Source organism: Salmo salar, chromosome 04, assembly GCF_965601325.2.
Source record: "Salmo salar chromosome 04, fSalSal1, whole genome shotgun sequence".
In the NCBI taxonomy this organism is placed as follows: Eukaryota; Metazoa; Chordata; class Actinopteri; order Salmoniformes; family Salmonidae; genus Salmo; species Salmo salar.
In genome coordinates, this window is record NC_138294.1 from 44,331,133 (window position 1) to 44,345,242 (window position 14,110).

The following is a 14,110-nucleotide window of genomic DNA, read 5'->3' on the forward strand; positions in this document are numbered from 1 at the left end:
CCAGGATCCAGGTTAGCAGCTGGCCACAGCACTGCACAGCACTCAGCACTCTTTACTCACACTCAATAACACACACAGCTGATCAATAACACGCCACACGTAGCCAATTCTCTGAGAAACACTGTATCTGTAAGATGTGTAAGTTAATAATGGAGATATACAATGAGAGGATAAAACATTAGGAACACCTGCTCTTTCCATGACATAAACTGACCAGGTGAATCCAGGTGAAGGCTACAGTATAATCTAGAGGCCGACCGATTAATCGGAATGGCCGATTAATTAGGGCCGATTTCAAGTTTTCATAACAATCGGAAATCGGTATTTTTGGACGCCGATTTGGCCGAATGTTTTTATATATATATATATTTTTTTTTACCTTTATTTAACTAGGCAAGTCAGTTAAGAATACATTCTTATTTTCAATGATGGCCTAGGAACGGTGGGTTAACTGCCTTGTTCAGGGGCAGAACGACAGATTTTTACCTTTTTACCGTTTTTTTTTAACCTTTTTACCGTTAACTAGTCCAACGCTCTAACCACCTGCTTTACATTGCACTCCACAAGGAGCCTGCCTGTTACGCAAATGCAGTAAGAAGCCAAGGTAAGTTGCTAGCTAGCATTAAACTTATCTTATAAAAAACAATCAATCAATCATAATCACTAGTTAACTACACATGGTTGATGATATTACTAGTTTATCTAGCCTGTCCTGCGTTGCATATAATCGCTTATGTACACGTTGCTCCAACCATAAACATCAATGCCTTTCTTAAAATCAATACACAAGTATATATTTTTAAACCTGCATATTTAGTTAATATTGCCTGCTAACATGAATTTCTTTTAACTAGGGAAAATGTGTCACTTCTTTTGCAAGCAGAGTCAGGGTATATGCAGCAGTTTGGGCCGCCTGGCTCGTTACGAACTGTGAAGACTATTTCTTCCTAATAAAGACAGCCAACTTTGCCAAATGGGGAATGATTTAACAAAAGCGCATTTGCGAAAAAAGCACAATCGTTGCCCGACTGTACCTAACCATAAACATCAATGCCTTTCTTAAAATCAATACACAGAAGTATATATTTTTAAACCTGCATATTTAGCTAAAAGAAATCCAGGTTAGCAGGCAATATTAATCAGGTGAAATTGTGTCATTTTGCGTTCATTGCACGCAGTCAGGGTATATGCAACAGTTTGGGCCGCCTGGCTCGTTGCGAACTAATTTGCCAGAATTTTACGTAATTATGACATAACATTGAAGGTTGTGCAATGTAACAGGAATAACGTTTTGTTTTCGAGATGATAGTTTCCGGATTTGACCATATTAATGACCTAAGGCTCGTATTTCTGAGTGTTATTATGTTATAATTAAGTCTATGATTTGATAGAGCAGTCTGACTGAGCGATGGTAGGCAGCAGCAGGCTCGTAAGCATTCATTCAAACAGCCCTTCACAATGCATTGCGCTGTTTATGACTTCAAGCCTGTCAACTCCCAAGATTAGACTGGTGTAACCGATGTGAAATGGCTAGCTAGTTAGCCGGGTGCGCGCTAATAGCGTTTCAAACGTCACTCGCTCTGAGACTTGGAGTGGTTGTTCCCCTTGCTCTGCATGGGTAACACTGCTTCAAGGGTGGCTGTAGTTGATGTGTTCCTGGTTCGAGCCCAGGTAGGAGCGAGGAGAGGGATGGAAGCTATACTGTTACACTGGCAATACTAAAGTGCCTATAAAAACATCCAATAGTCAAAGGTATTTGAAATACAAATCGTATAGAGAGAGATAGTCCTATAATTCCTATAATAACTACAACCTAAAACGTCTTACCTGGGAATATTGAAGACTCATGTTAATAGGAACCACCAGCTTTCATATGTTCTCATGTTCTGAGCAAGGAACTTAAACGTTAGCTTTTTTACATGGCACACATTGCACTTTTACTTTCTTCTCCAACACTTTGTTTTTGCATTATTTATACCAAATTGAACATGTTTCATTATTTATTTGAGGCTAAATTGATTTTATTGATGTATTATATTAAGTTAAAATAAGTGTTCATTCAGTATTGTTGTAATTGTCATTATTACAAATAAATAAATAAATCGGCCAATTAATCGGTAGCGGCTTTTTGGGCCCTCCAATAATCGGTATCGGCGTTGAAAAATCATAATCGGTCGACCTCTAGTATGATCCCTTATTGATGTCACTTGTTAAATCCACTTCAATCAGTGTAGATGAACGGGAGGAGACAGGTAAAAGTAGGATTTTTAAGCCTTGAGACAATTGTGACATGGATTGTGTATGTGTGCCATTCAAAGCGTGAATGGGCAAGACAAAATATTGAAGTGCCTTTGAACGGGGTATGGTAGTAGGTGCCAGGCGCACCGGTTTGAGTGTGTCAAGAAATGCAACCCTGCTGGGTTTTTCACGCTCAACAGATTCCCGTGTGTATCAAGAATGGTCCACCACCCAAATGACATCCAGTCAACTTGACACAAGTGTGGGAAGCATTGGAGTCAACATGGGCCAGCATCCCTGTGGGATGCTTTGGACACCTTGTAGAGTCCATGCCCTGACGAATTGAGGCTGTTCTGAGGGTTAAAGGGGTGCAACTCAATAGTAGGAAGGTGTTCCTAATGTTTTGTACACTCAGTGTAGAAGATAACAAAATCAAAAGTGCCTGTTGACAGTGGTCCATTTGCCCTGTGTATACCAGAATGTTCCAGTGTGAGCTTGTGGGGGAAGATGGCTGACTTCACAGGGGAGTGCAGCTACTGGCAGCTGAGTCCGGACCTCTCCATCCCTGCTCTGGAGGAGCTCAGCGTGTGCGTCCACCTTCAGCAGCACATCAGCACACCGGCCTGGACAGCCTTCATGTATCGCCACCCTGACGGGCTGCAGGCTGAGCTGGGCCTGGCGGGTCAGGAGGGCCTGGTCCACACCTGGCTGTTTGGGATGAGGTGGTCAGCCCCCCTCCACCTCCCCCTGGGCCACTGGCACTACATCTGTATAACCTGGTCTGGGGCTTCTCACCAGCCAGCCCTCTATGTCAATGGGACCAGTGTGGATGTTACAGCCCATGCTAACGAATCCCCCCTGTCCCCGTCCTGCTGCAGGCTGGCCCCGCACGGCACGCTCACCCTGGGTGTCTCCCACTACTTCATCCAAGGGGAGATGCATGTGGAAAACGATACCAACCTCAATGGGAGTGTTTCTCTGTTCCGCGTGTGGGGGCAGGCACGCACCCCTGAACAGGTGTCGGACCTGAGCTGCACAGAGGGAGATGTGGTGCGCTGGGATGCTGTTGACTGGCTTACCCTGAGCTGCCCTCCAGTCCCAGACTCACATCTACAGTGTGGTGAGGCAGGAGACCGTTAACATTTTATATCCATTTTGATTGTCTATAAATGTATGTTGAATGTCATTCTCTATGGAAAAACTGATTGGTGTGCGCTTTAATGAGCAGCCTTTTTGTCATGTTTCCATATCTCTGGAGGCCTCATCTCCTGTTCCTGTTAGGTGACTGGAAAATAGTGATCTTGTGTACTCATTTTAATGGTGCATACACAGGGCGCATAATTAAACTTGTTAAACATCAAAGCTAACTGCAGATGTTTTCATGTCGTTAGAGATGGTCCTTTTACATTGTATTAAGTACACTGAACAAACTATAAAGGCAACATGTAAAGTGTTATTCCCATGTTTCATGTGTAGAAATAGAAGACATCAGAAATGTTCCATACGCACAAAAATCTTATTTCTCTCAAATGTTGTGCACAAATTTGTTTACATCCCTGTTAGTGTGCATTTATCCTTTTCCTAGATTATCCATCCACCCGTCAAGTGTGGCATATCAAGAAGCTGATTAAATAGCATGATCATTACACAGATGCATCTTGTGCTGGGAACAATAAAACCCCATTCTAAATTGTGCAATTTTGTAATACAACACAATGCCATAGATGTCTCAAATTTTAAGGGAGTGTGCAATTGGCATGCTGACAGCAGAAATGCCCACCAGAGTTGTTGCCAGATAATTTAATGTTAATTTCTGTTCCACAAAATGCCTCCAACGTCGTTTCAGAGAATTTGGCAGTATGTCCAATCGGCCTGATGAAATTGTGGGTTCGCACAACCAAAGAATTGCGACTCAAAACTGTCAGAAACCATCTCAGTGATGCTTATCTGCGTGCTCGTCGTCTTCACCAGGGTCTTGACCTGACTGTTGTTCGCCGTCGTAACCAACTTTAGTGGGCAAATGTTCACCTTCGATGGCCACTGGTACGCTGGAGAAGTGTGCTCTTTACGGATGAATCCCGGTTTCAACTGTACCGGGCAGATGGCAGACAGCTTGTATGGCGTCGTGTGGGAGAGCGGTTTGCTGATGTCAACGTTGTGAACAGAGTGCCCCATGGTGGCGGTGGGGTGATGGTATGGGGCAGGCATAAGCTACGGACAACGAACACAATTCCATTTTATCGATGGCAATTTGAATGCACAGAGTTACCGTGACGAGATCCTGAGGCCCATTGTCGTGCCATTCATCCGCCGCCATCACCCCATGTTTCAGCATAATAATGCACGGCCCCATGTCACAAGGATCTGTACACAATTCCTGGAAGCTGAATGTCCTAGTTCTTACATGGCCTGCATACTCACCAGACATGTCACCCAATGAGCATGTTTTGGATGCTCTGGATCGACGTGTACGAACACGAGTGGGACAACATTCCAGGCCACAATCAACAGCCTGATCAACATGCGAAGGCGTTGTGTTGCACTGCATGAGGCAACTGGTGGTAACACCAGATATTGACAGGTTTTCAGATCCTACATTTTTCTTAAAATATCTGTGACTAACAGATGCATATCTGTATTCTCAGTCATGTGAAATTCATAGATTAGGACCTAATCAATTTCAATTTCAATTGACTGATTTCCTTATATGAACTGTAACTCAGTAAAATCTTAGAAATTGTTGCATGTTGCGTTTACATTTTTGTGTAGATATGTAGGTAAGTTAAGTAGCGTTAGCTACACATCAGAAGGTAAATGGGCTAAACACCAAGGCAATGCTTTGTCTGTTATACATTGCTACTGATCAATGCCATCATTTTCCTAATTTGTGTCAGCCTGGTCTTTGTACGAACTTAAAGTCAAGATCGCCATCATCTGCTACGATGGAAACAGTACAGACGTATACAAAGCCAGAGACCTTGCACAGAAATGGGTAAGCTAATGGGGTCACATTTCACTTCCTGTATGTTGCACAGTGTTTCAAATGGTTCCGAGATGACTCAGCACATGTAATGTTCTCAATTTGAATGTCTACATTACCTTTATGTCCTTGCAGCTCAGACAGATATTACCATCCAACAAATATCATTTGTACAGAGTCTCTGTGTCTGTGTCAACCAGGTAAGGAAAGTCCCAAATACAAAATTAGTACAGGTATATCTTGGATTTATTTATGCAATATTCTAATCAACAATCTTTTCATCTCAATTGCAATCACCAACACAAGCTTTTTCACACTTTTGACAGTGCCAGTGAGACATATGAGGAAGAGGCCCATGTAAGTGTTGAACTCGACGGAACGACGATACTACACAGTAACCACAATAACGTGATAGTTACGTCGTTATACATTTACTCTGACAATAATCATTGCAACTTGTTTAGAGCACAGATGATAGCATGTACTACCATTTCAATTCCCCAGGACAAACCAATATTGCGGGCTGAATTTTATGCAAACCGGTAAGAAAGACATTATTCTGGTGGGGTTCATAAGTTTCGAGTTTCCTTTTTTTTTTTTTAATGGTCTCTGTGACACTACAATTGGCAGAAATGAAAATAAAAATATACACACTGTCTGATATGTCCAAGAGCTGATTGAAGCTATAGGTTTGGGACTAAAAGGACTTGCTCTTGTTGTGGTTTGATAATTGCTGTATTCACCACACAGCTTTGACTGCCTGGTCCACCTCAACGTGATCCCCAGCTCTGATGTCAGCACAGTGCAGAAACAGGTCTCTCAGTTGCTGAACACACCTCACAACGTCGGATATCTCACGCTAATGGCTAACCCCCAGAGCATCCAAGTGAACGCTGTAGGTAAGTCACAAACCATTCCAAAAGGAATCCCACCTCTGGAAAGAAAGTCAGAACTAAAGAGTAGCCAACTGGGGAAGGAAGGTTACTGAATGATTAGGTCCAGAGATTTTCCTGGTCACATGGTCAGGATGACAGATTCCTGGCCCTATATATGATATAGAAGAGTGATGCCAATGCGGGTCCATGGTTCCACTGTGATGATGAGAGGGATTGTTTCTTTCCCCAGAGGACTTCCCCCCTGCCACAGTCATTCCTCCCATTGTCATGGCCACTGGAACCTCTTCTGACACAACCACAGACCTTAGTGTCACGACTGGTGGTGAACTCTCAGGTTAGTGTCTTCCTCATCTGTTTCAGGAAATGATCCATCCACAACCAAACTAATTACAGCATGTGATATCATTTCTGGCCTGAAATATATTGGTTTCAAATATCTCACACTCTCGGTGTTAAACTTCTTAATGTTGTCTTTCATCACAGACATATATTTTGAGGTTGATGTGAACGTGACCCTTACTGGGTTCTGTATCCATCCAGAACTGACTATCATTACCTGGGTATGTAGGCTGAAAGGATAGCTTTTCTTCATTCATATCCTTGATTTCCTGATGAACCCAGGTTACTTCTCACACTGCCTGTTCTCTGACAATTTCAGCTGCATGTCACTCTACCTGATGAGATGTCTGTTCTGACCTTCCAGCTTTTGGGAAAGGCATACAGGTATGTATCAGTAAAACACTCACTAATACAGGAAAAACTGCATTTTGAATGCACTGGGCCTATGAGGTTCGAATTAAGAGCAAGATAAAATCTCCCCTAATTCCATTTGTGGGATATAGTGAGCTCTTAATTTTAACCTCTTAAAGGCCCAGTGTAGTAAAAAGTATACTTTCCTGTGTTTTGTATCATATTCTAAAAGAGCTGATGAAACTAACGCTGTAAAAGTTTTTTTTCCCGTTGACAATTTTAATGGGAACCTATTACAGAACGGTAGGTAATTGTTACTCAGAAATGATCTGATATTGGAGATAAAAATGGCTGGATTGGGCCTTTTAAGAAAAAACTGATATGCGGAGAATATCAGTTTAATCAGTAGGTGTTCTGTCTTTCAGTGTGCAGCATCCATCTCCACGATCAAACATGGTTGATTCTGATGGGGTATGTATCGGCAGGACATACAAATTATTCTCCAGGTAGTTGAGGCAGCAATACATGTATTTGTGAGAGGTTAACATATTCCCATTGAAAATAAAAACGGCTTTGACCTACCCGTACAGTTTCTGCTCAAATATTCAAGGTTTGTAAGCACTAAACAGTGTAATTCTTTCTTACAGCCTTCCTTGCTCAAAACATCAAGGTATGATCATACAAAAGAATACCCCAAAAGTCAGACATACAGTGAGGACAACAAGACACCGCATGTCATTTATAATAAAATGGAGTGAGCCATATGTAACTACTTCACTGGATGATTTAACTTAAGGAGCAAGTAGTTTGGCGCACAGATGTATGCAATGTTTCCCCATCCATCCACAGACACGGCTGCCGATTCCAGATGCGGGTGACAACGTCATCAAGTCAAGAGGAGACAAGGACAAGGATCCGTACCCTCCTGGAGAAGACATACACCAATGGCACTATAACCATGGAAAACAAGTCCAACGACATTAACATTCGTCATATACGTAAGTTTCACTTTGTTGATTTGAAACGAGACCCATAAAAACGGAAATTGAATGGACTCTGGTACTGTCTAGACAAGAGCAAAAGAGATTTAAGGGTTTAAGAACCAGTACAAAAATTGCATTCCCTTTGATGTGAATGATTTGAAAATACACCCTTTGTCCCTGTGAGTTGTGCAGGAGTTGATGCCTTGTCTTCCTTGTTCCCCCAAGCGCCAGGGAGTTGTCTTGAGCACCGACACCAGACCAGACAGGGCCTGTTTGTGTGGCCAGGCACCTGGGCCCCCCGGACTGCCACACTGCCATGTCAGGGAGACACCAGCAAGACAGCTAGCAGGCTCTGGTGAGACAAGCTGTCAAGCTACACTATTGTAGTACATAATGTAGTTAGTATATTATGCAAGGTCATGACAAATTACCAATGATAAAGGGCTCTTCTGGTCTCAAATGGTGTCTCTCAGTGAACAACTGAGTTGTAGAGGTTTATCGTTTCTGGCTCATTGATTTTATAGCCAATTTCATCTTGTTGTCAGAAACGATGTGCTGTCTGCAACATAATGACCAAGCTGTCTCTCCTTAACATTAGAATAGGGCTATTTGCATTGAACGATTATGACTAAATCAATCGATGACTGTACATCTGGAATATGTCCTGCAATAAAAGCATGAATCTGTTGTAGATAATAAGCAGAGGTAATATTTCTATTATAACCCTGATCAATTTTATTATGGGTGTTAAATACTGTTTGCGAGGGATGTGATAGTGTTTGTCTCTGAGAGACCTGTTCGCCTCCATAACAATAAAAATGTGTAGGGAAGAAACACTGCAAATTGTAAACCTACATATGTGGTATCCTAATTTGATCACTTCGTTGTCACTGAGAATCTTCCTGCGCTACAGGAAACTCAAATTGTGATTTACATACATTTTATGAAAGCCTGCAGTTCTCTCTCACTCGCTCAAACGCTAAAGCACCAGACAGAATACATGTCCTACTAGTGTAAACCCTACTACTGCCAAAGTCAAATGAACAAAAATGTATCTGAAATGCCTCCAAACACATCAACAATGTTGTTTTATATACTGTAGCTTAATAACACAAGATAAATATTTGTCTCCAATACGACATACAAGTGTATCTGAAATGCAGCCGTAAGCTACACCTAAACTATAGTCTACCATAGCCTACCAAAACGAATTTCCCGTTACAAATTAGCAATTCTTTGAGAATAATCAAATCCTCCTGCCGCAAGATTATTTTACTCCTGCGACGAAACTGGAAGAACAAATATATATATATATATATATATATATATATATATATACTCCTCACCACCCCTCTGTCCCCCCACCCCCCCTCAGATGATGCCGAATGTGAAGAAGCCAGATGTGGAGGTTCTGGGCTGGCGTGGTTACACGAGGTCTGCGGTTGTGAAGCCAAATTCTCTAAAATGCCGTTGGAGGCAGCTTATGGTAGAGAAATGAACATTCAGTTCTCTGGCAACAGCTCTGGTGGACACTCCTCCAGTCAGCATGCCAATTCCACGCTCCCTCAAAACTTGATACATCTGTGGCATTGTATTGTGCGACAAAACTGCACATTTTAAAGTGGCCTTTTATGGTCCCCAGCACAAGGTGCAGCTGTGTAATGATCATGCTGTTTAATCAGCTTCTTGATATGCCACACCTGTCAGGTGGGTGGATTATCTTGGCAAAAGAGAAATGCTCCCTAACAGGGATATAACAAATTTGTGCACAACATTTGAGAGAAATAATCTTTTTGTGCGAATGAAAAATGTCTGGGATTTTTTATTTCCGCTCATGAAACATGGGACCAACACTTTACATGTTGTCTTTAGATTTTTGTTCAGTGTATATTATACTCATTGACTTTGATATTCCTGTCTGTCATCTGTTTGACCATGGGTGGATGACGCCTGACACACCTGTCCTGCTGACAGTCTGTTGGGTTTGCCAATCCATTGGGGCATCCCAGATCTGCACCAATGTCCGTTTGTGGTTGAGACCATTCCAGACCTAGACAACATTGATGTCACTCCTGGTGAGTTGACTTCACCTGGGTAGTTCTACTGCGTCCATTTGGGGGACACACACTGTCTGTGACCATAATAACCAATGCATTGTACTTTTTGTGTTTTCAGAGAATGCTATGGATGTGGTGGAGATGATAGAGAGCCTGCTGAAGGACCATCCAGACCTCAACTGCACTGAACTTAACACCATTCTGAACAAACTCAAAAACATTGTATTCATCAGCTGTATGACCCCACCTCTGGGCAAAGCTATCATCAACATCATCTCAGACATGTTGGAGTCTAAGAGCTACCTGCAGCATGTCACCAACCAGTGGGTGTTTTCTCTCTGTTGCACTCATCCCTACCACACAGGTCAGGTGGTTAAAGAAATGGAGTGGCGATTAGGAGGAGGCTTCCTCAAAACCACACGGTCATACGAGATACGCCTGGTATCCGATCCAGAATCCATACTAGCCTACCAATTAGAATGAAGGAATATTTGGGCTAATGTTAGTATGGATATTGGAACGTAGCCCTGGACTATTGAAGCTGTACAAATGGAGAACGTCTCTCTCTCTCTCTCTCTCTCATTTTCCTGTACGTTCTGCTATCAATATTTACTGTGTCCTCAACTTTGCCCTCTGCTCTTTGCTCTGCAGAATACTGAACATTACAGAGATGGTTGGCGACAAGATGTCTTATTTTGACCAGACAAATTACACTTTGGTTGCTTCTGCGATGGCTATCTCCGTGGTGGACGTAGACCGGGACCAGTTTCAGGTCCTCACTTTTGGGGTCTCGTCTGCTGCAGAGGGCCTAAACCCCGAGGTTAGCGCTAATTGATTGCCAAACATTAAAATGGTTCCCCAGAGTTATACTTCTAAACACAAGGTGATATAACCCCTCCATTTTACCCATCTGTACAGTCATTGATATTAAGATGGCATTGTTCTGATCATGGCCTTAATCTTGGTGTTGTAGATTTATATCAACAAGGATCCGTTCAAAGGGACGGTTGCATTCATCTCCCTACCCTCAGCCTTGAAGTACAGATTTCCTCAACACAGTGGAACCCAGCCGCGGGTTCAGTTTCAGTTTTATGGAGTCCCAACTCTCTTCATGGTAACAGAGTTGCACCACTGCAGGGCCGTCTTTATTATGTCAGAACGGCACTGTATTATTGGATAGAAGTCAGTCGCAATCTTGTATACTTCAACATTTCAGAACAACCCGGATGGGAAGATCCTGAACACGTATGTGGTCTCAGCCAGTGTCACCAATGCCAGTGGCCCCATCAAGGACCTAGAGGAGGATGTTGAGGTGACACTACATCACGTGATGTCCAATCCAGTATGTGGAACACTTCCTGACAATAAATCAACTGAACAATCACTTGTAAAATGATCAATCAAACCCATATTTTGCTGCCTGATCTCATTGGATTTTCTCTCGAAGCTTGGCAAGGAGGTGCAGTGTGTCTACTGGGACTTCAATCAAAATGGTAGGTCCTATTATAAACCGCAGAGGAATAATCCAGCAAATGAAATCCTAATATTTTGGAAAGTGTGTACTCAGAGTTGATCTGTGTAGTGTGTGTGTGTGTGTGTGTGTGTGTGTGTGTGTGTGTGTGTGGGTATAGCGGAGGCGTGGGGTAGATAAATATTGTATTTCACTACAGAAGGAAAGGGAGGATGGGAACAGCATGGATGCAGGAAGCACAACAGCAGTGCTGACTATACCACATGCCTGTGTGACCACCTCACTCATTTTGGAGTACTTCTGGTAATGACCCTCTTTGAAATGCACCAAGGGTGGTTACCTTAGAAAACGGTACATAAGCTTTGTTCTCACCACGATGTTCTCCTCTACGCCACTATCCTCCCTCGTACTGTAGGATGTATCCAGGACTCAAATCGACATAGCAAATGAGGAAATTCTGACCATCATCACTTATCTGGGCTGCGGTGTCTCCTCTCTCTTCCTGGGAATCACTGTATTGACATACACAGCATTTGAGTAAGAATCAATTCAGTTACATCTACGCTCTGCACCTTCAGTTTTTGGAGTGGCACCCTCTTCCTGTTTTCACACTGTATCATCTTTGTGCGTTTTGTAAAGTGACTTACAGTGTTCTTTCCACAGCCTCCTCCTTTTTTCCATGCACTTTATACCATCTGCTCAATTGTTGCCCTCTCAGCTTTCTCTCAATCTCACATACCCCCATTTTCCCTCACAGGAAGCTCCGCAGAGACTACCCATCCAAGATCCTCATGAACTTGTCTCTGGCGCTGCTGGGGCTCAACATGGTTTTCCTGGTCAACTCCTGGCTCTCCTCCTTTGGCAGCTATGGGCTCTGTGTGGCAGTGGCTTCCGCACTGCACTACTTCCTGCTGGCCTCTTTCACCTGGATGGGCCTGGAGGCTGTGCACATGTACTTTGCATTGGTCAAAGTCTTCAATGTTTATGTGCCCTCATACATCCTAAAGTTCTGCTCCCTAGGATGGGGTGAGATCAACTTTGTTCAATTAGAACAATAGCGAAATGCTACGTTTTTTGAAACTACAGTTATCCGTATTTCCCCTTCCACTCTTATCAGTTGAACCATATCACGTGTTCTCCTTCTCCACCTTCCTCCCCTCTCGTAGGAATCCCTCTGGCTATATGCTGCGTAGTTCTGGTTGTGAAGAGAGAGTCCTACGGCAGCTCCCTCGGCAGTGAGTCCATGGAACCACTAGATAACTCCGAGGCGTTGTAAGTATTAGATTCATCCTGTTGTACTTTATTGTTCCATGTCACTATCATCAGATGAACAGCACCGTTTTCTGACACTGAATGACATGTATCTGACACTCAATGTCAACTCAAAACTTTCTACAGTTAAATTGGGCTACGTGTAGATCATTGTGTGGTACTGGAGTCTGTGTATTGTAGATTCTGGCAGGGGGGCAACTTTGGTTTTAGAAGTGGGGGGATATATATATATATATATATATATATATATATAAATATATATGTGTGTGTGTTTTTTTCTTCAAGTGAGATAAACACTCCAAACAGCTCAGAGGCGTTCGCCTGGTCCTAAAGTACACCGCGCCTCGTTTTGTATCACATTCCAATGACAAAACTGCGGGGGACAAAAATTCAATTTCAGAATGTGGGGGGGACATGTCCCCCCAGTCCCCAGTGAAAGTTACACCCCTGGATTCTGGACTGAGGTTGTTATTCAGATGTATAGATAAAATCCCTCTCTCTCCTATTATCAGCTGCTGGATCCAGGATGAAGTGGCTTTCTATGTGTCTGTGGTGGGCTACATTCTGCTAGTAATGCTGTGCAACATGGCTATCTTCGTGGTGGTCCTGGTCCAGATCCGCCACATGCGGGTCAATCAGCCGGCTGGCATCCACAGCGGCCTCCTTCTGCAGGACCTGAAGGGGGTTTCCAGTCTCACCTTCCTGCTGGGTCTCACCTGGACTGTGGCTTTCTTTGCCTGGGGGCCAGCCAAGGTTCCCTTCCTCTACCTCTTCTGTGTCCTCAACAGTCTGCAAGGTGAGTGACTGCTGCTAGGCGTTTATTTGTTTAAAGCATGCTAGCTGTTCTTGTAGACTTCCAGTCATTGCGCTAACGCTAGTTAGCAATGGCTCCAGAAATGACCTTAAGCTTGCTTCAAACTGCACGCAGAGACGTAAAACTGGTATCCATGAGTTCATCTGACTCTGGGTAAGTAGAAAAAATGGAATTGCCAAGATGTCGCACTATCCTGTCATAGGGTGTAATGTATAGAGGGTATAAACCTGATGCCAGTGTCACTGGTGTGTTTTAGGGTTCTTTATATTTCTGTTCCATTGTCTGATGAAGGAGAATGTGAGAAAACAATGGAGAATCCATTTGTGCTTTGGCCGCTTCAGACTCCAAGACTACTCTGGTAATGCAACCACATATCAATATACTGTAATATAACCACCCAAATCAGAAATTCAATGAATGTTTGACCGTGATCAAAATAAAACAAATGTATTTTTTATATATATATATATACACAGTACCAGTCAAAAGTTAGGACAAACCTACTCATTCAAGGGTTTTTCTCTATTTTTACTATTTTCTACACTGTAGAATAATAGTAAAGACATCAAAACTATGAAGTAACACATATGGAATCATGTAGTAACCAAAAAAGTGTTAACCAAATCAAAACATATTTTATTTTTGAGATTCTTAAAAGTAGCCACAATTTGCCTTGATGACAGCTTTGCACACTCTTGGCATTCTCTCA

General features: G+C 42.8%; 2 protein-coding genes and 1 long non-coding RNA gene across 3 annotated transcripts; all 3 read left to right on the forward strand.

Moving 5' to 3' along the window:
* The first annotated feature begins 2,684 nt into the window (after positions 1-2,684).
* LOC145878518 (C-reactive protein 1.4-like) lies at positions 2,685-3,378 on the forward strand. The gene has a single exon (XM_082973803.1). It carries the CDS (start codon positions 2,746-2,748, stop codon positions 3,376-3,378), a length of 633 nt encoding a protein of 210 aa, XP_082829929.1. The 5' UTR covers positions 2,685-2,745.
* Positions 3,379-5,645: 2,267 nt separating this feature from the next.
* LOC145850516 (uncharacterized) lies at positions 5,646-6,442 on the forward strand. Its single transcript, XR_014392143.1, has 3 exons — positions 5,646-5,760; positions 5,969-6,117; positions 6,344-6,442. It is a non-coding gene; the product is annotated as an uncharacterized LOC145850516 (long non-coding RNA).
* Positions 6,443-9,970: 3,528 nt separating this feature from the next.
* Positions 9,971-13,753, forward strand: adgrg4b (adhesion G protein-coupled receptor G4b). The gene is made up of 9 exons (XM_082973804.1): positions 9,971-10,167; positions 10,496-10,664; positions 11,061-11,186; positions 11,292-11,337; positions 11,515-11,618; positions 11,731-11,852; positions 12,073-12,341; positions 12,482-12,587; positions 13,100-13,753. The coding sequence occupies exons 1-9, from the start codon at positions 9,971-9,973 to the stop codon at positions 13,389-13,391; spliced, it is 1,431 nt and encodes a 476-aa protein (XP_082829930.1). The 3' UTR covers positions 13,392-13,753.
* The last annotated feature ends 357 nt before the right edge of the window (positions 13,754-14,110 follow it).